The 27,111-nt window shown below is 28.6% G+C and overlaps 2 protein-coding genes across 2 annotated transcripts in view; one reads left to right on the forward strand and one right to left on the reverse strand.

Annotated features, from left to right (window-relative positions):
• Positions 1 to 5,817, forward strand: part of LOC113379797 (WD repeat-containing protein 78-like) — an 8,637-nt gene extending 2,820 nt beyond the window's left edge. The window contains 12 exon segments of the mRNA XM_026619557.1: positions 27 to 113; positions 192 to 253; positions 330 to 362; positions 425 to 436; positions 516 to 545; positions 825 to 842; positions 1,936 to 2,049; positions 2,119 to 2,218; positions 2,365 to 2,720; positions 4,192 to 4,685; positions 4,687 to 5,519; positions 5,522 to 5,817. Of these exon segments, the coding sequence (XP_026475342.1) occupies positions 27 to 113; positions 192 to 253; positions 330 to 362; positions 425 to 436; positions 516 to 545; positions 825 to 842; positions 1,936 to 2,049; positions 2,119 to 2,218; positions 2,365 to 2,720; positions 4,192 to 4,685; positions 4,687 to 5,519; positions 5,522 to 5,817 (2,435 nt within the window).
• A 2,624-nt stretch (positions 5,818 to 8,441) lies between these two features.
• On the reverse strand, positions 8,442 to 27,049 carry LOC113374665 (serine/threonine-protein kinase Genghis Khan). The gene is made up of 37 exons (XM_026614644.1): positions 26,590 to 27,049; positions 23,076 to 23,196; positions 20,716 to 20,991; positions 20,481 to 20,647; positions 19,609 to 19,713; positions 19,347 to 19,495; positions 19,071 to 19,276; positions 18,788 to 18,999; positions 18,586 to 18,707; positions 18,392 to 18,478; positions 17,909 to 18,302; positions 17,691 to 17,804; positions 17,487 to 17,621; positions 17,274 to 17,414; positions 16,455 to 16,568; positions 16,226 to 16,375; positions 16,099 to 16,166; positions 15,879 to 16,021; positions 15,649 to 15,817; positions 15,469 to 15,575; positions 12,766 to 13,041; positions 12,565 to 12,656; positions 12,390 to 12,497; positions 12,159 to 12,264; positions 11,841 to 12,031; positions 11,667 to 11,762; positions 11,377 to 11,517; positions 11,168 to 11,303; positions 10,932 to 11,080; positions 10,673 to 10,864; positions 10,512 to 10,593; positions 10,218 to 10,406; positions 9,973 to 10,158; positions 9,658 to 9,896; positions 9,418 to 9,484; positions 9,141 to 9,295; positions 8,442 to 9,017 (listed from the first exon to the last, which is right to left on the reverse strand). The coding sequence occupies exons 2-37, from the start codon at positions 23,119 to 23,121 to the stop codon at positions 8,904 to 8,906; spliced, it is 5,424 nt and encodes a 1,807-aa protein (XP_026470429.1). The 5' UTR covers positions 23,122 to 23,196; positions 26,590 to 27,049; the 3' UTR covers positions 8,442 to 8,903.
• Positions 27,050 to 27,111: the final 62 nt, after the last annotated feature.

The raw sequence follows: 27,111 nt of genomic DNA on the forward strand, positions 1-27,111 counted from the left end.
TGGTGTGGACGAACCACAAATAAAAGTAGAAGTCGATGAGCCTCCAAATGAACCGGACTTGCCAGAAATTGTTGTTGAACCTGATGTTGCACCGGAACCTCCAAAATCTGAAGGTTTAATTAGATCAGATCATAAAACTTCCAAATAAAAATTTGTATATAAATAAAATACTTTTCTGGATGCTATTATAGTGGAACCTCCAGCTGAGCCTGCAGAACCAGCTGTTGTTGCTGATGTAGATGGCATGCCAGTGGTGAGAAAAAATATATGTAATATTTATATAGATATACTTTATACTTGTATATTTAGTTTTATTCATACATTTTTAGGAAGGATTAATTTCTGTCCCTGTGTCTTCAAAGGTCAGTACATAAACTTATAAATTACAAAAACTAATCTTTTCATGATTTATTTATCTTTTCAGTCAGAAAGCGAGGTTTGAAATTCATTTATTGAGTTGAATATTGCACAAAGAACTTACAATTAGATAATTACACTATGAATATATTTTTTAGGGCCAGGACCAGGAAGCACATCAGTTTGGGGTACAATATCAATTGTTTAATATGCGTTCGATTTAATTTCTACAAGGGTTTTATAATAATTTTAGTACTTTTTTCATTTCAGAGTGTTCTTAATATAGGATTGGTAAGATTCAACATATTAGTGTTTTAAAGTATATCAATTGCAATAATGATAATTTTAATGAAATTACAGGATTTTTCCAAGAAAAAATCGGCAAGTATTACTATATTTGTAAAATCCATATGGAATTAACGTTTGTTATTTTTTTAAATACATACTTATAACGTTTTTTTTTTCAGAGTATAGCTAAAGAACCGGTATGTAATTCTCACCATATACTTTTTATTATATTTTAATAAATTAATTATTAATATTTGCAACAAAATACTCTTTTTTATTCTACAGAGCATAAAGACATCAAGCAGCACAAAAAGAAGTGTAAGTATCTAATTCTAAAAATATTTACTGTACTCGATTTTTTTTACTTTCTTATTATTCATGAAGCCAATTTATTTCGAACTTATATTATTATATTATTGTTTGAATATTTTATATAATTAATATTAACTACAATTTCAAATCATTATATTAATCGCCAATTATTAGCAGTGAAATAAAATACTATAATTTTTATATTACAGAAACAGAGCATCACAATAGAAAGTGTAAGTATTTACAACATAATGCACATTAAACCTTTTAATTTAAAAATGATATAATATAATAAGAAAACTTCTCAGATAAATAATTTTATATAGTAAATATTTTACTTCTTAAATTGAATTTTAACTCACTCGTGTTTGATCAATATATTCCAATCCTACAAGTGACTGATTTTCGAATTAAGACGCAAGGCTTCAATTTAATTCAATATAAAGAATAAATTAATTTAAAATATTATATTTGCCAATAATAAATTTATATTAATATTTTGAATTAATCCTTCATTAATATTTCAGAGTACCAAAACCAGTATATCCAGGGCTAGTGTGAGTATTGTTTTATATACCAAATTGTTCCCTTAAAAGCGCATTATACATATATACATACATATATACATACATACATATATATATATATATATATATATATATATATATTATACTTAAGAAACTATTATGAATTTTCAACAATTTAATTCTCTGATCTTTGTTTTTCAGAGTGCCAAATCTTCTACCTTGTCTTACAGAAGTGTAAGTATGACTTATTATACATGCTTTTGTAATTTGATTTTACAGTAAGAATTTGAATTTCTCACTATCAAGCAAAACAACTCTAGTAAAAAAATGATTGCTAATTGTGCAAAATAATTGCAAATTGTGCAAATAATGAATCAATCATGGAAATGTTGACTTGAAGATTTTTTATTTAATGCGGTAATTTATTATTTTTTCCAATATATTCAATTAGACGAGAGACGCATCGGGATCAATTTCCGGAGATGGTAAAAAAAAGCGAGACAAAAGAAGAAAATCTAAGGAGAAAGCCATACATGCTGGACTAAATCTAAGAGCTAATTACAAAGTAGATGAAATAATCTTACTTTTATCCAAGTTACGATATTGTAAGTAAATCCCGATTGATATAATTCAGGTCATTGTTGACGGTCAAGATGTCACACCAAAAACTTTATATGATAACACTTATCAAGGATTTGAAGAGAAACAACTTATTGCATTGGATTTAGTGACAGGTGACTAAAATCAGTAGATATACATAGTTATATGCGATTTAAAAGTACATCCAAACACTTGATGATTTTCATTCATACCTTTAATAAATTAGGTAAATTGTCATTTATTATATATAAAATTAGTCTCACCTAAATTTTCCATATAGGTGTTCAATCCCAGCTGGTGGGATATGGTACTGGTTTAATAGCAGGAGATGGTTCTGAAGATGGAGCAGCCAAAATCAGCAATATTTTCCATGATCCAAATCTGAAACCATTGTCTTTTGATATGCACAGTACAGATTTAGACGAAATGACGACTTTGGAATATGAAATATCGACTAAACCTGATGTTGTCGATGATGGCATGGAACGGGCCCCTTCGCCCTTCAATATACCAAAAATACCAGAACCCACAACTTGGCCGAAATCTTTTAGTCTTGTACTTAAGGAAACTGAAACTATTTTTTTGTTCGACATGCAGAGTGAAACTGTTGAGAAAGGTTCTTACGAAGCTGAACAGGTAAAATAAAGATGATATTACACAAAGATTAGAATAATGACTTGAGTACTGATAAGTACGTAGTAATTTAGAATAAGTAGAAAATAGATAATGATCACTTTGTGATAAATAGACTTTGTTTGGCAGAAATTAAAGAGCAATATCTACATAGTTTAGATTTTTGTTTTTATATTCCATTTGGCATTGTATATGAAAATGATAAATATTAAATATAATACAGTAAAACCTCCTTATTCCTTTCTTTGAATTTTTCATTAGAATAAAAACTTTGTTAAAAAATTCGTGGATACATATCTTTGAATATTTGATAAAAACAGTCACATCGGCGCAATTTGCCTCTTAAAAATAAGACTTTCCATATACCGATCAATAAGGAACTTCTACTGTATTATATTATATAACACTATGGAGAATTAGTATTTCCATCAAAGAAGAGTCAAATTTGGACTCGAAACGTTATATATTTACTATTTTTTTTTTAATTCCAAAATTTACTAAATTTATATTAAAAAAAATATTTAAAAAATACTAAATTAAATTTTAATCATATTTAAAAATTTAAAAACTAATAAATTATTTAAATTATTCAAAGTTTTTTTACAAACCGTCCCTGTGCTTGTATATGAGCGATTTTGTTCCAAGAACGAAAAGCTTCTGTTCGCCTGATACATGCACCGTGAATATACTCACGGCGTTCCTTGGCGGTAATATCGTGTCTGTTCCCCTGGTAAAAATCGGCTCTCCCAAAGACAAAAAGTTAACGAAATTTTCGATTCCATACGATAGAAGAAATTCTACGATTTCAATGGCGACTTGTACGACTAGATGCATATAGTCAGGCATTAATTTATTAATCAACTGTCACTTAATTTACATTTAAATCTTACATAAATATAAATAAATATTGGTAAGGCAATAACAATGTAGCTGGTTGCCTATATGAAGAACATTGCCTTTGGACATAAGCGAGTAGACATGTGCTTGTTTTAATTAATCATCGATAAACTACCTTATGATACGAATAAACTCTACTTAAAAACAAGATTTTAATTCAATTCGGAAAATTAATTAAATTACAAGAAAGTAAACAAATAATCGTTCATTTAATTTAAATATATTCCATTTATAAATACCTTTATTGATGTCATCGAGGTCATTCTAAGTCTTCTCTAACTTAGTCATAACTTATACCTCTGTATCTAATGCTGTATTGGATAAATAAATACACAAAGACTGTAAAATTTATATACTCAACACGTAATTAAATATACAATTACAAAGGTATATATATTTCAAATGTAGAAAACAACACATGTAGAAAATCCTGTATATAATATAAACGCTAAAAGAGGATAACTTTCAAATATAAAACTCTATAATTTATATCCCCAGTAAAGCAATTTATTCCACAAATATTTTTTAGATATTCAGTTTCTTCGACTTCAATCAAATTAGTTATTTCTATCAACAGGTAGAAGCTGATAATGAGTTATACGAATATCTTACCGAAGGCAAAGGTCGAAAGCGCAAAATGACCTCGCAGTACACTCAAACTCCTTTGCTGCTCACAAAAAGCCGTTACACTTTAGCTGAACGAAGTACTACTCGAAATAGTGAAACATTTGCCAGTGAATGGGAAATGTTGGACACCTATACAGCTATTGAAGAAGCTGCCAAAAATGTGGTAATTTTAGACCCAGAAGATTCACAAAGTCCCTACATGATTCATCACGCCAAATTAAAATTGGAAACGGTGCAGAACGAATTGGAGAAAGAAGCTATACAGGCACAGCAGATCATAAATAAACCTAGCTTTAAAAGTGCTTTGATGGTAATTGAACGCTTATTGGCTAGTAATGTTTATGAAGAATGCCAAAAAAAATTTAGAGGTTTAATAGTATCTGATCCCACCAGGTTAGACCTTAAATATAACTACAGATTAGATTTATTGTGGACTTTAATAACACCAATACCAAGGACGAAGTGTAAACGGCGTTAAATGGAATCCAGTAAACGAAGATGTTCTGGCTGTGGGTTATGGAAGATTTTACTACGGTGATCCACAAACAGGATTAGTTGCAATATGGAACATCAAAAATCCAACGCAACCTGAGAGGGAGTTTTCCTTTAAAACTCCAATAACATCACTCGCCTTCTCCCAAGCTAATCCACATTTACTAGCTGTTGGTTTCTACGATGGCGATGTGATCGTTATAGATATATCCTGTTCAGAATTGTGTATCGTAAGTCAAAGTGACAGATTCAAATCCCGCACCTTTGAGCCGATATGGCAAATAAAATGGTACAACGATGAATATTCAGATTCGGAATTCGTCATGTGCACTGGCCAAGATGGTAGAATCAGTCGTTACCAGAGGACCAAAACTACAGAAATGGTGTATTCCCAGTTAATGCGTGTTTGTCGTTTGGAAGGCGAAGTGCAAGGTGTCCACAGGCCTAGGCGTTGCATAAGCGACGAGGTCAATATCTGTAGATATCCGGCCGCGTTGGTTTTAAGAAGACACCCGACAAGCCGTGACATATATTTTATAGGCACTGATGAGGGTTGTTTGTACAAATGCTCAATCAACTACCCAAATCAGCACCTGGCTGTAATTTTAGCCCATACAGGTCCAATATTTGCAATTGAATTTTCACCTTTTGCTAGGAAGATTTATCTAACTTGCGGAGGAGACTGGTATTTCCGTTTATGGGCGGAAGGAATCGATACTCCGATTTTGTCTATGAAAACAGGCATGTGCCCAGTTCAGAGCATAAGTTGGAGCCCTATACATTCCTGCATATAGCATGTGCTACCGGAAACACTGTGCAAATGTGGGATTTGAGCCGCAAAATGTTTTCTCCATCTGGCGTAACGGAACTAGAAGCATTAGTGACCATAGTGAACTTTACCAGTTCTGGAAATAGTATCGTAGTCGCCACTGTGGAAGGAGCTGTCCACACTTTTACTTTAGAAGACATGCCGTATCCTCCATACTATCAAAGCAAATTGTTGATTTCCTGCATTAAAAAGGCTCTTATCGGCAACCCTGAATTGGTAAAAGACCTAGAGAAACTAAACTTGGATAAAAACTGAATTTCTACATGTTAAAATATTTAATAATACATATTGTATGGAACACCAATATAATATATTCCAACAATTATTCAAAAATTGGCATTTATGTGCATTAATATAAATGCATTCACATAATTATCAAAATAATCTAAAAAGATGAGATATTTACCTAAAAATAAGAAATTGAAGGTCCACTCGCTAAGAACATAAAAGACTTCCAGAATTTGCAGTGCCAGAAATAAATAATAATTTATTAAATAATCACATTAGTATACAATATTTTATTTCTGATATATAAAGTTTATTTTATTATAACTCTCACCCTATACGGGGGCCAGACTCACTCATATAAATTCACTCGGTGATATTAAATATTAGATATAGATTAGAACCTAATATTAAATAGTCACCAAATTAACATGTTACCATATTCAATATAACTAATCTAAGGTTAATCATTGGGGTAGTTTATTTGAGAACTAATAATAAGACGTGTGAAATTTAAAGGCATGAAGGAAATGACATTATAATAAATACTATTTATATGACTAATACATTTTTATTATATTATATATTGCTATAGAAATATGAGGATCGGTTTGGTTGAAACAAGAAAGCAAGCAACGTTCCATCAATGGAAAAATGAATGTAAAACTAGAATGTAGAACTAGAAAAAAGAACACATTTTATTATATAATCATTATATTTGCAATTAAAAAATAATCCATCAATACTAAAGTTACTAATACTGATGAATTGAATGTTTGTTTCAAAATTTAGTAAATAAATATAAATTATTGATTATTTTAAAGAATCTCTGAAAAAAACTTTGAAAACATCTCACAAGAAATTGTTGAGCTATTATAGAAACGTTGCTAACTTTCCATCAAGTGGAAACCTGAGAAAATTTCCACCTCAGTTTTCCATTCGTCTTCCAAAATACGTTTTTACCTAAATCCGACCAAAATATGTGTAATACTTTCTATTATTGCACACGTCGTTTTCGATGAAATATATATGATGAAAGTAAGAAACATTATTGAGAAATTTAATTAGTTTAATATTTGTCACAGTGCTAGCAAAAATTTTAATAAGCAAAAAGTTTCTTTTATTGATATTAGTAATTATTACGTATTGAATTTTACAAAAGTGTTCAAGAACTCCGTGATAATCGAGCTATTTTCTTGATGAAAAGGATTTGTTTGATTAAGTGTAATTATTTTTGAGCACGACATAGACAACAAACTTAAATGCACTTACTATTGCAAAGATCAGGTTTTCCAAGAACACTTATTATAAATTTCAGTATAAAAATGTTAAATCTAGATTATATTAATCCTACGTCGGTGTATATATTGTCAATAGTTTTATATTATTCGCTTACACATGATATATGATATATATATATATATATATATATATATATATATATATATATATATATGTATATATAGTGAATATATTATATACTTGGCTAATACTATAATGCAAAACATTATAACAATTATCTAAATCTTCAAATGTCAAAATTATGCGAATTAATTAAACACTAAAATTAAAATTTGTACAAATATAGGATTTATAAATTGTCTAAGCAAGTGTTTCCAAAACAAATATAAATTAAGTATGTGCATAATTAGTTTATTTATTGTGGTAAACATGATTTCAAATAAGGTTTACTCCGTTGGGATTAATATTAATATTTTTATGATACAAATAATAATTTCTTCTTAAAATAAAGCTATAAAATAACAACCGAATAGTTAGTATTTTTGTGAAAATCTAGCTTGACTATATTTATCTAAATCAACAATGGCATATAATTTTTTACTGGCAACATATGATATATGTTATTTTTTCATGACACATTAAATCCAAAAAATACCACTTTTTTATAATAAAGTTGAAAAATCAGAGATTCATTTTAAATGATTTGTGCTAATAAAATTTCATTATATGAATATGTATAAATTATTAAACGAAGCTTTTAATAATATTTATATTGCTTGGCTTAATGTTATGTTAATATAATTTGTTCACAACATTTAAAATAACAATTTTCTTCACTTCCAATCTCTAATTTTTCTCCTTACGTTATCAAATTTAAAAAAATCTAAATAAACTTCTATATTATGACTATCAAATCTTTTGAAATACTTGTACAATAAAAAACATATTTAATACTATATAAACAGCACATATTTTAATATTTACATAAAAATATGTTCAAATATAACTCAATTTAAGTACCCTAACTAGTGCAAAACGTATTATAAATATATAAATGGCAAACCAATAGTTTTGTCAAATTTATCATTCTTCGATATAAATCCCATTGAAATACTTAAAAAATCAATAAATAAATAAAAAATCTGTATATATGATTTTATTAATTTGAAGATTAATAAAACTTAAAAAACCTAATATATACAAGGACCTTTGTTGGTACATTTCATAATTAACTAATATTTGAGATTGTGTTTTGAAATTAGAATATAACATTATATTCTAGATTCTATATCATGAATACTTTTTAAAAAGTATAGTTTATTACAAAATTTAACTTTTTAAAATGCAATGTAATATTTAAATAATATTGCTATATTTCTTTTGTCTCAAAATAAACATTTTATTCTCGCTGTTTTGATTAAACTTTTGAATTCGTACGACCGCTTATAATTTTAGAGTTAAACCATGTAAATTTTGTGTCTTTACAAGTTCATGCAAAAGTATATATCGATTAAGTATAGAAACATGCATTTCTGGTTAATTTTAAAAGTCTCGTAGTATCAATAATCAATATGGACCTATAGATAATTAAATAATCTATAATTAAGCGTCAATTGCACAAGATCACTTATAATAGTGCATAGTTTCAGAAAAAGTCATGGTATTTGAATAAATTGGTGATCTCTAATTAATAAAGAAAAATATTACTTTTTATTATAAATTGCTAATTGGCAACATAAGTAAATGCATGAGTTCTTAGTTATAATATGCCGCAATATTCCTTAACTTGACAGAATTAAAATTATATTATGCAGGCTGTTTAATTTGTCTCATTGGCTGATCATAATGTTAAAATTTTGGATTAAAACTTACGATCATGAATCATATGATGACGAATGCCGATCTGCAACTGGAGAAGGAGGAGTGCTGACTGAAGAACTGTTATTGCTTGCAACGCTGTGTCGAGACCCACTGGCCATGTCTACTACCTATAAATAAAAAAAGTATACTTAAAAAGTTTCTATTATATCATGAAAAATAGAGCTTGAAATTCTATTTGAGACTTGTATCTTAAATCTTATAAATAATAATTATTTATGTTATATATTTACCTTTAGTATATCATGTAAACTAGACATAGATCCAAGACTAGGTGGCGAATGAGAATCCCTATCCGTATGCATTCTTAACTCAGAATTTCTATCTGGTGATCGAGGCAAACTGGGTGGCTGTTCCCTCGGTCTCAATGGAGCTGTTCTTTTAGAACCTAAATTGTGCATATTAAACTTATCATACATTTTTCAGTATTAAATAAATAAATATTTTCATGACACCCTGCTTGAACAAACATTTAATTTAATTAAGCTATTATATTTTATTCACACTTGCCATTATATGATGGAAAAACTGGTCTAGGAGCAGTCCTAGGTGGAGGTGGAGCATGCCTTGTAGTTACCTGAAAAATATTTATCTAATGATTGTAGTGTTTATAATAATTTTTATAATATGTATATGATCAAATCTCTATATAAAATGCCTTAGCAAGTCTTTCATTTATTGTATAAAGTTTCCGAACTATATGAAATTCAATTATAATAAACACCAGCAAATACAATTTTCATTCCTTACCCGATCGGCAGTCTCTATGGTAGTTGGTAGATCAATTAAACGTTGAACTTGTATACCCTCTCCTGGACCCATGTGTGAAATATGATTGAAATTCGTGGGAGCTGAAATCATTTTCGACCTGCGATCAGTTGCTGCGGCCCTTTGAGACCTATTACTCTCGCGCAGCGAGAATCTTCGTTTCGGCGGTTTGCCCCCCCTGGAGTCGCTTCGTTCGCACCAAGACATGTTTAGCTGGTCCCCTATAAAACCAAAATTATTATCAGATAATAATACTAATATTAATAATTGCATGCAGGTAGTTAAGTGTAATATTACTTGTATGAACGCTGGCCATGTAAACAACACAAGGAGCGTCGTTCAGAATACATAAAACTAAGTTTCCTTGCAAATTTAATGGTTTAGGTTTCTTCAAACCGATGCTTTGGACCCATTCTGAAGTCTGGCAGTTGAAAACATCTATATGTGTCTCACTGAAGACTAGTAGATGGCCATCACAGTATGCTGTTGATAGAAAAAACAATAACAAACACAGTTACGAAATATATGTTTAATTAACTCACTGATAGCAGTTGGCACAGCAGGATACATGATCTCTCTATCCCTTGACTTCCTGCCAATACTATCTACATATATAGATAAAGTTTGAAAAACAAGGAGTGATTCTCCTTTAGAAACTTCCACAACTTTCCAAGCATCAACACCAGAATAACAGAGAAAAGTTGATAATTGATTATCAGGATGTACAAGAGCTGAAAAATAGTATTTAATTTAATAATGCCAAATAATTCTGTTACATAATTAAAATCATTAAGTTTTTCTAAATATGTATAAACATAATGTAAAAAAAAACTTACATGTTGGTTGTGTGTCTAACATTAATGAATAACTGGTAAACCCAGCTTGGTGTCCTACGATTAATCGATGGTCTGCTGATATCTGCACATTGAATAAAAAAATACTTATTCAAATAAATTTTATATTAAATATATTTCACCATTTAATCAATAATATTTACCTGAAGGCTTTGAATAATATAAGGCACTATAGCCTCAGCGATTTTCTCATGCCTAGTTTTAGCTCTATTAATTTCATAAACTAAAATTTGAGAATTATTTTGTCGTTTTACAACAACAACTAAACAAAATGCAGTAGGGTTTCGAGATATCATCCCAGTTGTAAATGTTATACAATTTTTGGTCTCCGCCACCTAATGAATAATAATAAATAAAATACAAAAAGAAGTGTGCATTATTAATTATTTGTCCTTTTCTCACCTTAATCCAATCAACATCTGTATTATATAATGCTCTAATTGGCACCAGCCTCACATGCCTTTGTCGTCCACATAAAGCTACTAATAATTGTTCCTCTGCAATTTGTGTCAACATGTGCACTTTTTTTGCTTCTCCAATTCGAGCAATTTCTGAAAATAAATTAAAATCAATTTTTATATACACTTAGTGAAATATAATAATTTGCATATTAAAATTTCATAAAAAGCTATGCTTACCGCTTCTGTCTAGCTCCAAACAATACAATCCTTCTTCAGTTCCTAACAGTAACCTATCAGGATCGATTATTTGAGAACACAAAGCATTTTTAACAACTGATAATGTACCATCTAAAAGCTCACGTGCCCGGAACATCTGTGAGTAAATAAAATATTTTAATGTTAAGTATTTAAAAGCAAAAGCTAATTGTTGTGTAAAATAATCTTACTGCAGTATTAGGTAAATTATTTCTTTTCAATATCCTATGAAGTTCACTTAGCGCAACAACCCATTTTGTTTTTTCGCTCTCTGTATCTGCTAACATCAACGTATGACTGCTTGGACCATTTTCTAGTAAAGATGTACTAATCTGCAAATAAAAATATTAAATATCATTAACATACACTAACAACAATATCTAACAAAGACTTTTAATTATTTTGTTGACATTTATGGTAATAAGATGAAACTCATAGATCAAAAATTTTAAGATTATATTAGAATAATAAATAAATTTACTCTAAATATGCAAGGAATGTCCTTCTTAGCAGCATGTATGACATCAGATTCTCGTACACCAGCTACACTAAACTCTGGATCACGCATATCCAAAACCTAAATATTAAAACAAATGAAATGCATTAACAATCAGTGCATAATAAACCTTAAATAATTTATCTATAATCAACTCACTTGTGACACATGCACACTTGGTAAAGCACTTCTATCAGATGAGATATCATAAAGAAATAATTTAAAATCGCAGACAACCACAAATTGCCTAATCCAGCCGCGTTTTACACCACCAAGTTTTGGAACTTTCACATAGCCTTCATAGGCAGTTCCAATTCCTCTTGTCGGATCGATTCCAAGTGGCCTTTTTGCTGTAAGACAGGGAAAAAATAATTTAGAAAGGTTAATGATAACATATAACATAAAAGATTTAATATTGTGCTATCCGTTATAGTTCTCGATAGAAATTCATATTTTATGTAATTGATGCAAACTTACTTTGATCGGGTGGTACTGGACATTGTGTTGGAACTCTTTGGCAGCATGTCATATGGCATGCAAATCCGCATAATTCACAGACAACACCTTGACGTGTTAGACCGACCTGTAAAAATAATAAAATAATAATTATTATTATAAAAGCGATATAATTAAAACCTATTTGGATTCTTCATTTATTTTTTGTTGTTGCCTGCAACCAATGTAATTGCGTAAAAATTAAATACATACCATTAAAGATGTGCAATGGTTACATTTCGTGGGACTGCTAAACGTCCGTACCAAAAATTGATGAACTTTTTGTTTCATACTTGGCATCATGTGCATCGAATTATGTTCCTGTAATAAAAAAATCATGTCAAATAATGTTAGTTTTATAAACAGAATAATTTAATAAATTAATTACCACTGAAATTTCAGATAAATTAGATTTTGAACTGCTCAAGGATAAAGCTCTGTTATCTTCAATGTCTCCATCTTCACTTTCCATGCTTTGACCTGAATAAAAATATCATCAACTTTAAAACTTAGGTAACGGCAATTATTTATTATAATGGTGATATTGACAATAATAAGTTTGGATTCAAAGTTTTCATCGTTTGCTCACCCAAATGCAAAGTCGACGAAATATTCGGCGATTGCAATTGCCCTGAATTCGGTGGGTGTTGGCTAGTTACCGGAAAAGCTGGTATACCATAGTTCTGCACACTATGCAGACTTGGGCTATGCAAATTTTGAACAGATGAATTATGGTGAGTAGATCCGTGCTGGTGCGTCGTACCAGCCTGCTGGACGGTAGAAGTTTGCGTAGTGCTGGTGGCTACTGAAGATTCTTTTAGAAAATGATCCAAGTAGGACATTTGAGATGACGGTCGTTCTAGGACTGAAATTTTAAACATTTTATATGAGCATAAAGAATAAAGCAACAGAATAGAAGACTTATGCACATTTTCATATATTTTTGGTTCCATCTCCTAAGAATAGTCAATTTAAAAATGATATTTTTTGCCAAAATAATTGTGCAACCAGTCTTGTATTTATTTGAATTAGTTTATAATATAAAGTGATCATTAAACGTCTGTAAAACTGCAAACTATAATAATATCAAGAGAAATGATATTTTACTTACAGTTTGAAATAGTAAATTAAAGCGCACATGCAACTCGTTAATTTCATATTAATAATTAGATAATTTAACGTCAATTCTTGCTGTAAAACTATAAAATAATTGTATAAAATATATTTCATTAGCTTTTATATTTTTAGGTATAAATTAAGACATAATATAGAGCAATATATTATTCAAAAATAATTGGGTTAGACAAGCAAACTATTATCTAGAACCGCAAAAATATTAATCAAACGAATGGCATAGGCATTCCTTATTGCTTTTTGTTAGTTTCAATCTTCAGGCAAAAATTATTTCAGAAATAAACACAGTTTAAACGTGTTTTTGAATGTGTTGATGAAAAATATTAGATACGTAAAATGCTGAACCATCTTCAAACACACAAAATGCAAACACAACAGTTTTTCATAAAAACAAAAATGCGTAAATCCAAAAAGAACAGAAAAACAAAAAAACAAAAATTATAGTCACATTACCGAATTTTTGATGCGATGCTCTTTAGTTTATAGAGAGACATCTGAAAATACTTGTAAAAATACTCAAAAAAATCTAGATATGAAAAGTTTGCTGTGTGCTATATGTAATTCTGTTAAAACATTTTTTTACAATACTATATATTAAACTGTACAAACATTATAACATACTAAAAATGTAACTGATTTATATACAATGTATTGAAATTCATATAAAATTAATATTGTAACGTGAAGATTGAAATAAACAATGAAGCAAAATATGTTCTATATATACAAGAACTAATCTATATGTTGTTTATATATTCTATTTGTAGAAAGTAATTGTGAACTAAACGAATTAAGCGAAAGGAGCAATAAATAAAATATAATATTCTTTAGCGTCAAATTTGAATATATTAAAAAATACTTATATAAAATATTGAATTATATTCGAATATTTTCGCGTTATGATAGATAGTTCAAAACTTTATTTTTAACACAACCTATATGAACACTATATCTACATTATGCAGACATACTCAGTGAATAAAATCTTCCTATAACAAATATATTCTGTGACTAGAAAAAGCCAAATATAAACATTAAATTAAACATTTTTATGGTGCCCTTATAATTAAATTTTGTTACTGCTCAAAGTCCAATTTGTCCAATATATTAAAAAAGAATGCAGTATATATCACATGTTATAAGAGGATTTATCAAAGTGGTACGCAACTTCCAAATTATGATTTTGAAAAGGCGGTTCTCTTTAATTATCTTTGGCCGAATTCTTATAAAGATGTGTTGTGCACCACTGTTTAAGTACTTTAATTAGTTATTTGATATGTGTTTTAAGATACAATATAAACGCAAATTATTGTCATTGTTTTGTCGGATTAATATATTTTCATTACAAATATCACTCATTCGTATAAATCTCTGATTTATTAACAATATTGTTTGATAATAAATAAAAGAACGCCCCAAACGCACGAGGTGATTCCCACCAACATGGCGATACCCCTTCGGCCGCTTAGCAAACGATCGCTTGACGAACTTCGTCTTGTATTCTCTTCAACAGCCACAGTTTGTACTGAATAATTATTTATTTGTTTATAATCAAGCCATCATTAAATAATAACAAATATTACTCTAGGCTTACAAACATTTCTCGATAATAGAAATATAAAATTTGATTTAGGTTGTGTTGAAATATTTGTTATTTGATTAGATTTATGAATTACGAGGAAACAACATTTTTGCAATTTATATATTTTTTATAACAAAATTGTCGCTCTTAATACGTATGTTATGCTTGATTCAACAATCACATTTTTCTAATTTATGCTAATTTCAGCAAAAGATCTTTCCTAATTTATTGATTAAAACTGAAAAACACTATACCTAGTCCAATCATTATAATAAGTTCACCTCCGAATTCGAGATACCCATCATCTGTAAATACTGTATATTGACATCCTAAAAGTTGTCTCAAAACTACATATAGTATTGTGTACATACCATAAGATAGGGTGTACATACCATATGTAGGTTTTGAGACAACTTTTATGGCGTCAATATACAGTATTTACAGACTTACAGCTGAATATCTCGAATTCCGAGATTCTTATATAATTTAAGCTTAAATGACTGGACTATTATCACTTATTTGAATAAGTTGGAATTGTAATATGTCAACATTCATCAAAATAAAAAAAAAACTTACATCCTTCTCCAGATTCTAATCGATGCTGCATGTCCTTAATCTGCATTTCTTTACATTTAACATCTTGAGCCAGCATCTCATATCGTTGCCTCAAATCCCGTTGATCTCTGAAAGTATTAGTATTCATAAAAGTTATTTATAAACTTAAAGTTTCGTAATAACTGGCAAAACAGGACTTACTTTTGGGAAGCAATAAGATCTGCTCTGGTTCTTGATAGCTCTTCGGAAATGACAGCTTTAGCCTGAATCTCACTTTGCAAAGAACTCTGCAAATTGAGCAATTCCATTTTATCCAATTTCTGAGATCTCCTGTTCCTCCAATTTTTATCCGTTGATTGCGCGGAAACACCTGCGTATATTATAAATTTTAATATAATATAATATTAACAGAAACTCAATTCAAACCTCACCTGAATGTTTAAGATATTCCAGTTCCTCCGTCATTTTTGTTGCTAAAGCTTGTAAATAACTGCGTGCGTCTTTTTCATCAGAAACCCATTGAATTATCTCACTGATCTGCCTCTCCCATTGCCCGATTGCTTGTCTCTTATTACTGAAATGTTAAAATAAATTATGAAAATACAAAATTCTGTCAGTAATTAAAATCATATTTGCAATGCAATTACTTACCGCAACTCTTCAAATTCACTATCCATTTGCATTCGTTCATTCTGTATTCTTCGTACTGTTTCGCCCATCTGAAATACAAACAAAGTTATACTAACATTGCATATTTAATAACACCTTTGAGGCCTACTGTTTCCAAGTCAGCTAGCAATTTCCTATTGTCTTCTAGCAACATTTTCTTTTCTCTATCATGCCGTCGCTGTAATTCAGCTATCGCTTCTTCAGAATCGGTCAAGCTCTCCAAACGACTAGAATCTAATTTTTCTCTAGACATTTGTAACTGTAACACAAGTATAAAACCATATGATAATCTTCATAGATATTTATGTTCTAAAATAATACTATAACAAATTATTTACCTCCCGTTGCAACATGTCACGCTGTGATTCAGCCTCGTTCAGCTGCTCCCGTAAAGTCGTCAGGTCTTTAGTAAATCTAATTTGTTGCTGCGTCAACCTTTCATTATATTGTAACTAAAATAGTAAGAGGTGATTATTTTTAAATAATAATAGATTTAATTTAAATTATTTTTAATAATTTTAGATCATAAGGCAGGCACTGAATGCACCTAGGTACGTTCCCAACTGGCTGATTCACCAGGACAGCAACATAATGACAGTAAATGAAGAAATTCAACAAAAAACAAACAACTACAAAAAAAGAATAGACGAGCACCCAAATTACTTGGCCAACAAAGTATACTCAGAAGCGCGCCCAACAAGACTAAAACGAAAAATTCCAAATGATCTTATAAATTTGTAAATTATTATTATTATTATTATTATTGTTATTATTATTATTATTACTATTATTATTTTTATTATTATTATTATTATTATTATTATCTTACTATTTCTATTATTGTTATTTTGTTATATTTTATTATTTTTCTAGTATTATTTTATTATTCTGAAATTTTATTTATATTATTTATTAATCTTATTTTTATTATTATTTGCTTATATTTTACATTAAATCATATTACGGATATTTTCATGTAAATTTTATCCTTTGCTCTTTTATTTATTTAAATTTATATTATAATTTATCAATATTACTTGATGTTAATAAATTAGCAGTTGTAATAATTATTGAAATTAAAAAAAAATATTTTTTTTTAAATAATGCATAGTTCTAATATTTGCACTGCAAAAAGTTTCTTTAAAAAAATTTATTACCTCCAGTCTTTCGTAGTCAGAAGATTTATTGAGTGAAGCACTTGAACTACTTAAATCACTTGTCGATCTCATTCTAGTCCTTTCAGATTCTTCTTGTAATTGTCGACAATATTCTTCTGACCGTTCTCTTAATTTTCTTTCCTGTGATTAAAAATCCAATAATATTGTAGATAAAAATATAACAATAAATGATAACTTTTAAAATTATCCTACCTTTCCTGCTTCCGCAATAGAATCTTCGACTCGAGATTCCATTTCTCTGCGATTTTTTTCAGCTCGGCGAATATCATTTCGTAAACTATCAATTTTTTGCATTGCTACTTCCAATTCTTCCTCCTTATCTCGAACCTTAAATTGTTACAGATGTATATATAATCACACAATACATTTTATATCATTTATTTGTATTTTACAAACCTGTCTTGATAATTTTTGTTTTTGCTGACGCAATTCCGATAATCTGTCGGTAACTTCTGTATATTCAGTCATTGCTAATTTCCGTTGGCTCAGGGCATCTTTTAATTCTTTATCCTAACAACAAAAATACTGTGAAAATCTTGATTGTAATAAATACATTATCTTAAATAAATACAACATCTATAATTGCTTTAATTCAATAAACTTTTTATACTGACCTGTTGTTTTAATTTCTCTAAGCAATCCAATTTATCCTTCATACATTCTTCCTTTTCTTGGGTCAAAACCCTAATGAACTTTTCCAACTCTCTAACTTTTGCATCAGAAGTTTCTGCAGCATCTAATTGATCAATTTTTCCAGTAGTCTCAAAACTTTTAATTTGAGATTCCAATTCACAATTTCTCTTTGTGAGAACATTTATTTCGTCTTGGAGTCTTCTAGTGCCATCAGGTGAAGATTTTTTCTCATCGAGCATACAAGAGATTGACTGATTATCCATTAATGGTAAATTACGTTTTGACAATTGTTGTTGTTGCTGAAGATTATTGGCTTGGTTTGTTGTAATTTGGTTGGAGTCATAAGGCTTCAACATACATACATCTGATAAATAACTGAAAGGAAAAATGCAGTATATCAATAATTAATGTGAATGACTATGGAATTAGTTAAGAAGATAGCTCAGTGCAGAACATTATCTTACCTTCCTTGGGTAAATGTGAATCCGATAAATGGTAAATGATGTCCTGAAAATGCAGGATTTGCTGTAGGTGGTACTGCATCAGATAATCTGCAAATTATGAGAAAGATCAAGATTTATATGACAAATTATAAAGTTGATAATTTTTTTTACGCTGTACAGTATAATATAAATCTGAATTGATTAAAAATATTTACCGTATATCTGTATCATCAACATCAAAATTTGAAGTATCAGTTGGACTCGAAACGTCAGGTACATAAGGTGCTGCACCATTTCGAATATTATCCCAATCAACACCTTCAAACCAAGGATGAGTCTATAATAAACAACCTCATTTTAATTAAATTACCGATACATAATAATCTAATATTATATCAACATAAAATTAAAAGTCACCTTAAAATCCTGAATTCCATGTTGTCCCAGTCTGAACTCAGGTGCACAAATAAGCCTTCTTATGAGATCTTTAGCATTTTCAGAAACATCTATACCCGAATCAGCAGGAAAATCAAAACAGTTTCGATGATTCATTATTTTCCCATAAGTTTCTACTAAACTTTCAGCATAGAATGGTGTTTCTCCATAGAGCATTTCATACATGCACACCCCTATATTGAAAATAATAGATAAAATAAAAAATATTACGTACGAAATTAATTCAGATTGCCCGATTTCCTACCCAAAGACCACCAATCGCATTCTCTTCCATATCGTCCTTGGCCGTCTTCCATAGCCCTTAAAATTTCAGGACTAATGTAGTCAGGTGTACCTACTGCTACATTGCTCTGAACCATTCCATCAGCATTTAGCCTGAGGCAGGATCCAAAATCGGCCAACCTAATGTGTCCATGCGCGTCTAAAACCAAATTGTCTGGTTTGATGTCCCTAGAAAAAATCACACAAGAAATTAGACGTTAAAATGTAAAAAATGCATTACGACCAATGTATATAGTACCTATGAACATATTGAAGTTCATGAATTGAAGCAATTGCAAGAACCATTTCAGCAATATAAAATTTAGCCATATCCTCAGGTAATCTGTCCTCAAACTTGCTCAATAAAGTTAATAGGTCGCCGCCGCAGTAATAATCCATCACAAGATACTGAATATGTACATAAAATTTAAATAAAAAAAACAGTTTGTTTTAGTATCCAATTGTCAAATAATTTAAAATATTATGTTTGGCAATTGGATATTCTTAATTGTATCACATACCAAATTGCTGTCGTCTTGAAAAGCATAATGCAAGTTCGTTATCCATCTTCTATCTCCAAAAACCAATACATCTCTCTCTTCACGAAAACATGCTGTTTCGGCTCTCTTAAAAAAAATAGTTAAGAATTACAAAGTATTCTTAAATGAACAAAACAAGTAAAACCATACACTCAAATACTCATATTAGGGTTAAAAAAATCAAAAACCAATCTTCGAATTTTTAACACCCTTTTATCTAAAAGTGCAAAAAAAACAATTATAAAACTATTTATAACAGAAGATGTTTTCACAATTATTTAGATAATTATTTTTTTTATTTACAAATATTTACATACTAAAAAGTGAACGTTTTCTTATCAATATATTTAAATATTTAAATTATGATAACTATGCTAAAATAATTTCATCATTTGAACAGAGATATTAAAGAACTCGAGTTGACTTCATAAAAAAAACAGCTAAAATACTTAAAAAATATTTACAACTTGAATGTGTATTATATGAATATTTCAAATTTATGATTATGATGATTTATGTGATATATTAAGACATAAATAATTAGAGCATATAATGTTTGTAAATAAGATGAAAATTTATGCAAAAAAATTATGAAAAGAAGTTTTATCTAAGAAAAAAGAACTTTAAGAATATTCATAACATTATAGTAATTCATATGCCTAAAATGCAAATTTTTTATTAGCATATGTGTAACATATACATAATTAAATAAAATGTATAAATTAATCTATAGTAAATTAAATGTATGATATTAGTTATTGCAGAAGCTTTACGATTTTTAAAGGAGATTGTACATTCATATGAAATTACTAAACTTGTTTTTTCTTTTTACTAGAAATTTCATGAAAACTTACTTTCAGCATTTCCCATTTATTAAGAATCTTCATAGCATAAACTTTTCGTGTCTGGATCATTCTTACGACGCAAACTTCGCCAAAAGCGCCTCGTCCTATAACTTTTATTACTTCGAAATCCTCTCTTGATAGCCTGTATGATTTGATATTTTGCGCAATAGGTTTCACTGAAAACCAAAATATATTTATTTAGCCAAATACAATAAATACAAATTTATCAAAAAATATTTTTTACCTAATTCTATAAAATCCGAGACAGTCTTCTCTCTTCTCAACGAAGAGTTACAGCACTCATCATACAGCACCAGCAAGGCGTCCAGAAGGCTTTCTATAGAAATCATTTTTCCATGGTTCATATTGTTGAAGTGATCGTTTTTGTTATTGCATTCGGTTGAATTATTGCTTGCTTGTTTGTTCGAAATGGCCGAGTTGTTGTGCAGGACCGATTTATTCACAGGGCTGTCCAGGATCATCGATTCCAGAAGCTGAAATCTCTTGGATCCTGGTACCCCTGAAAGAATAATTTCAATTCTTTTAATATCTTTTGCATTTGCACGTATGTATAGCAAAAATAAAATAATAATAATAATAATAATAATGAAATACAATAAAAACTTTAATTCCACAAACGAGTTAAATGATACTTAAAATGTTTGACAAAATTATGGAAAAAAGCATGACAACGTAAACATAATATAAAGACTAAAAAATTTAATGTTTGATGCTTTGAAAATGGTCATTTCTTAGAATATTCTCTGGATTCTAAAAAACATTTTATAATCTAGAAATAACTGTTCATTAATAAAATTAGAAGAATATTGAAACATATTTGAAGCAATATAGTTGGAAATCGCAGACAATTATAAATCATGAAGTGAAACTGATGTTCTCATACATAACAATGAAAACTTTTTTTTTACATTTTCCCATAAACTATATGGGACATATGTACATATTCTGTATATCTTTGTATAGAATAATCAAATCAACTATAATAAAGCATAACGATTTTAAGCCGAACACTACACCATAAGTGAATTGAATAATTCAATTAAATATTATTAAATCAAATTATTTACTATCGCTATAATGTAAGTTTTATTTATTCACATCATGTTCACAGCAGACAACATTTTTGAATTATAAATCAATTTGATCATTGTATAATGACTGAGTTATCTTTTTCCTGAAAATTGCAATGAAATCCGATAAATGAATCTTTTATTTCTCATTTTGTCATAAATTTTAATTCTTTTACCGATACGTGATTCTATCTGGGTACAAGAATAGCATTAGTAAATTTGTGTAAGAGATCAATAATTTTTAATTCGTTAGCCAATACGTGATTCTATCTGAATAAGAGAAAATAGCAATAGTAAAATTGTGTAAAAGATTAATGATTTTTATATAGAAATTTCTATATAACAATATAATTTTCGCATAACAAAAGAGTGCAAATTGCAACAGAGTGTACTGTGAATCCGCCGACAATTTTGCTTGTGCAATACGTGTGCTATTCCATAACAATAAATTGTGAAAACATGATTAATAAAAACTCATCTGCAATTACGAGAATGCAAATTGTGCAGAAAGTAAAATGAAGACTGAAAGTTCTTTAAAATGCACAACTTATTAAAAGATTCATAATAAAAAAAATCAATGCTGAAATAACTAAGTCAGGGCAACTGTTATCATACAAAAATGCCAATACATTTTTTTTATTAAAAAAGCCCTTCTGCATTAGAAAAAAATTGATGATTAAAAAATCAAGTTGCAGCTATTCAAATGTTGACTAGAAAAATGCATAAAGTGGTAGAATAATTAATAAATTTTATTAATGTGATAAATAAGATGATGTTTGCAGACATGTATAGCAAAATATTCATTATATATCAAACTGAATATTATATCAACCCAAAAATATCATTTCCCCAAAATACCTTTATTCAATACCTACTCTACTAATTAATGGACTTTTGCAAGTCTCTCAAGCTATTCCTTCCTATGAACAGATTCTCAATCTTCTAATTATTATTATTACACATGTATAAATTAATAATATTTTTTTGTTATTATGATTATTTGGAAACACAAAATTATATCAACATACATATAATTCTAGAAACCCAAATCAATTCAAAACTATGCTTTCAGAACATATGATTAACTTGAACCATACTTTTAACATGTCAAATCCTACAAATCCTATACATTTAAAAAAATTGTGATCTTAGATAGTTGAGTCGTTACTTATATCCCTTAATACTTCTTGTGTCAACAAACGTAATTCCTCTCATCTTTTACATGACAGTTACAAGGTCATTATAAATTTCATGAAAAGTAATTCTTTACAGTATCAGAATCTTTCGTTCGTTATATCCCTTCTCTGTTTCTAATTCCTCTTTTGTTTCTTATACCCCGCTTCCACTCACTCTACCACACATGCTGCGTAACCTTGATCAGTTTTCTTAATGCACTGCGATTGAACGAATACAATATAGGAGGGCAATTTAAGATCATGATGTAATATACATGAGTGGCTATTTATTCTAAAAACTTTAATAATTAAATAAAAATATATTTTATTATTTTTACCTGAATTACTGTTTTGGCTACCGAGATGTTCCTTTACTTCAGCCATGGCTTCAAATGTTCAGTTAAGTGCAGATGAAAGAATCGATTATTGTGTTGTGGTTCCTAATATTTAGGTAGGAACCTGTAAGAAAAAAATATTTACGTATAAATTATCATTTGCATACATATGCATATTTATGTTTATAATTAGACCTTGAAAGCAATAAAAAATGGCTCAAAAAAGAATATATATTTTTTCAACAATTTAGGAAGTATGTATCGAAAAAATCTTTACCCTTTTGATAGTTCTTCAAAAATAATAAAGTATTTCCTCTAACAAAATATTGGTTTTTATATATTATACATGATTTTAGTGCAATTTTTAGAATTTAGATAAACTATTTTTGTATAAATTTCTATAATTAACATAAAATTAGAAACATGTTGTAAATATGCAATGCTGGAAACATTTTGAAATGCTATAATTAAAATATAGTCTTAATTATTTCTAGCATAAAAAATATTTAAATTTATGGAATATTGAGATTGTGACTGAAATGGAAAATGTTTTAAAATTTTAAACATTGATATTAAATATTTAAAGTTAAATATTAGAAAGACAGCTTTCCCATCAAGTGGTATAATAAATTCAATAATAGGAAAATTAAATACAATAAAACATGTAAGAAGTTTTATACATAAAATAAAATAGATAGAGAAAAAATCGCAATCGAAGTGGTAATAATAAGTTTTAAATTTTTAAATAATATTAATTAACTCTCACCAATTGCAGGATCAACAATATGAGCAAATTTTTAAAATAAATAAAATAGTGCTTTGAAATAAGGATTAGATACAATAAAATAATAATTTATATAAATAAAAAAAACATAATAGGATTAAAAATCGTAAAAGTAGAAGATTTCAATTTTTAAATAATTTTACATATTCAAAGCCTAATTTCAAATATCATTAATTACAGGATGCAATATGTATACCATATTTTTTAGTTTTATAAAACAAATTCTATGAAATTAAGATTCAAAAACTAGGATAAGTAAAATGAATAAAGAACGAAATAAGTAAAAAAACATTGAGATCGTAGTTGATATTAACAAATATTATATATCTGCAATTCTGGAGAAACCTACGTGAGTTTTACAGAATTCATTTTGGAAATACATATAATTAATATTTCAAATACAGATGAATTTATAAATGCACATATATATGTATGTTTTCATTAGCAATGCTATTATTAGTAACGCCATAATTAAAAATATATTATGTTCAGATATTTCTCCATGAATACAATAGTTAGTCTTTTATATCATCAAAGGAACTGTTTGACATTTTTGAATAATACAATCATTGCGCAAACAAGTTTTGCCTAACAATATAAGATCATAATTTAACATAGTATACAGAATCCGGTTTAGAGTACTGCGATTGGCATTTATAGTTAATAAAGAAATTTAATTAAAATTACTTAGAGATATTATATATTTTAAATGCACCTTTTATAGTAATATAAATTACGTGCTCATTTACAAGACGGCGGTATAAGCCTAATTTTAGCATTTTTTCCCAAAATTAAACTAATGATGCAAAATAATTGGATAACATTACAAGACAGATTAATGAAGGGTAAATTTAATATGATTTATTTGCAATTATGAGGCGACGATATGAACCGAATTAAATAATATCCATAATATAACAGAAGTTGATAAAAAGATCTTGAGGTTATTTAAATAATTTATTGAAACAGATATCAGCAATTTTAGGTCGAATAAGGCATCCCCGTTACTTATCCCATAGTTTATTAAATATAAGAAAAAACTTTTTTAATTTACCGTAGGGTAAGTAATAGTAATCGCAAAAAATCGAAAATTGAAGGTTTATACATCTTTACATTTCAAAACCTTATTCCAAATCTATTATTTCTTAAAGTTTGGACCTTTTTCTAAGTTTTGGTAGGGAAAGTTCCAGCAATTTGCCTTAAGGGTCAATAATGCCATGCACTACTAGTTTTAAACTTCCCGTAGGGTAAGTTGTAGTAATCGCAAAAAAATCGGATTTTTTTTTGTTACAATTTATTTTTGTTAATCAAGACTTTAATGTCTTAAAAAATCGGAAATGAAAATTTTTATATATTTTTACGTTTCAAACGTTTCTGAATATTTTGGCATACCTTAGAAAAAATGGTATGTACGTGTGTGTGCGCGTGTGTGTGTGCGGATACAAATTTTCGTCGATTTCGGGAACACGGTTCAACCGATTTGAATAATTCAAGAAACGGAGCAAAAAAAACAAAAATGGTAATTGAGTTTTTAAGAGAACAAAGCGTCCGATTTGAATAATTCAAAAAACATTTTACTTGTAATGACAAGATAAAGAACTGATTAAATTTTTGGGAAGACAGGTCCAGCGGTTATGAACTCTCAATAAAATGAAGTTAAAAAATGTCATTTGGCGGTCAAAAATTGTATAGAGATTTTAATAATGTGCACACACTTTGTGTAATTTTCTTTTCGGTTCCGTACCAAGATTTTTAATTAGAGTACAAGAAGATCCAGAAATTTGTCTTAAGGCACGATGCCATGCACCACTACTTATTTATTAATATATTACCGAACTGTTAATTAGAAAATGCAACCTGGACGCATTATTAGTTAGGATTAACTTACTTTGTTATGTTATTTTAAATTTACTAAATAAATATATAAACACATATTTCTCCTGTATTTAATAATAATTTTTAGTACTATCACAAATCAGATAAATGGGGTAGTCAATTGTAAAGTGAAAAGTATCACAAAGGGTTCATGTCTTCAAAATAAAATTTACAAGTATAGTAATTGATATAATATCCAAGAATTGTATTAACTATTTTGCTCAAAATATTAAATAGTTGTTAACTTTTAAATTATAATATTCAATAGCACCAAAAACTGTTTTCTTGACTTAAAAAAGTATATTTTTGGATTGTCTTTTCTGTCTCAATGCCATATCAAGATGAAACAGAGAAATGTAATGATTTATGTTAATTATGAAAAATAAAAAGAATATATATTAATGATGAAATAAATGATCATGACCACATACAAAATACTTTAATCAATACTTTTGTTACATTTTTTGGTATAAAAATGTAAACTGAACCTATAGATATTTATCATTGATACCCTATAACATTATGTATTATATATCCTGATGTAGAAATATATCAAAATTGAGCAAGATGTGACAATTAATAAACCATCCCCGGTGTACTTTATTGACATTTGTAAGCCCTGCAGATAATTTAGACAATTGCCAAAAAATCAATATAATTTTTATGATTATACGAATATTACAAATTACGAATAATATTGGCACAGAAATTCCACAAGTTCATAAGCCTTTGAAGCACAATACTGGTTTGCTAATAACACACTTTATTTTTGACAGAGAAATCTATCAATACACATCGAATAACCTAATTTTAATTTGTGCTAATTATACATACTACACTCATAATTAAATATCATACCATTCATTTTGGCGATCCTTCTTCGTATGAGTAATTAATAACAAAAGACAATGACATTATTTTGTTTGATTTGAATAAAATTAATTCTAGGGCGACGGAAAAATTTCGGTCGCCATATGCAGTTATTCACAGGAGGGCTTTCATTTATCACACTGGGGGGAGAAATAATAGGAATATTGTTAGATTTAGACGAGAAACACTTTTTTGACGTTGTTTAAATATCTTTTATTCGTGATCAACACGATTTGTTCGAGTCCAACTAGGTAAGAATTTTTCTATATGTCACCGATTAGTTTGAAACCTCATATTAGCGTTTTATATAAGTTATTAATTATCACAAACGTTCATTTACACTTTTATAAATATTTCTAGATTTTGTTTAGATGGTTATTTATATTTTGCTTTAAATAAAAACGTAATATTATCACTTCTTGTATAAAAATTACACAAACACAACTCGACCCGTACGACAAATCACACATACATGAAATATTTACGGTTTGCAGAGAATATGAAGCATGT

This window comes from Ctenocephalides felis, unplaced genomic scaffold, assembly GCF_003426905.1.
Source record: "Ctenocephalides felis isolate EL2017-DRISC unplaced genomic scaffold, ASM342690v1 CF-g0.4_SCAFFOLD_00845, whole genome shotgun sequence".
In the NCBI taxonomy this organism is placed as follows: domain Eukaryota; kingdom Metazoa; phylum Arthropoda; class Insecta; order Siphonaptera; family Pulicidae; genus Ctenocephalides; species Ctenocephalides felis.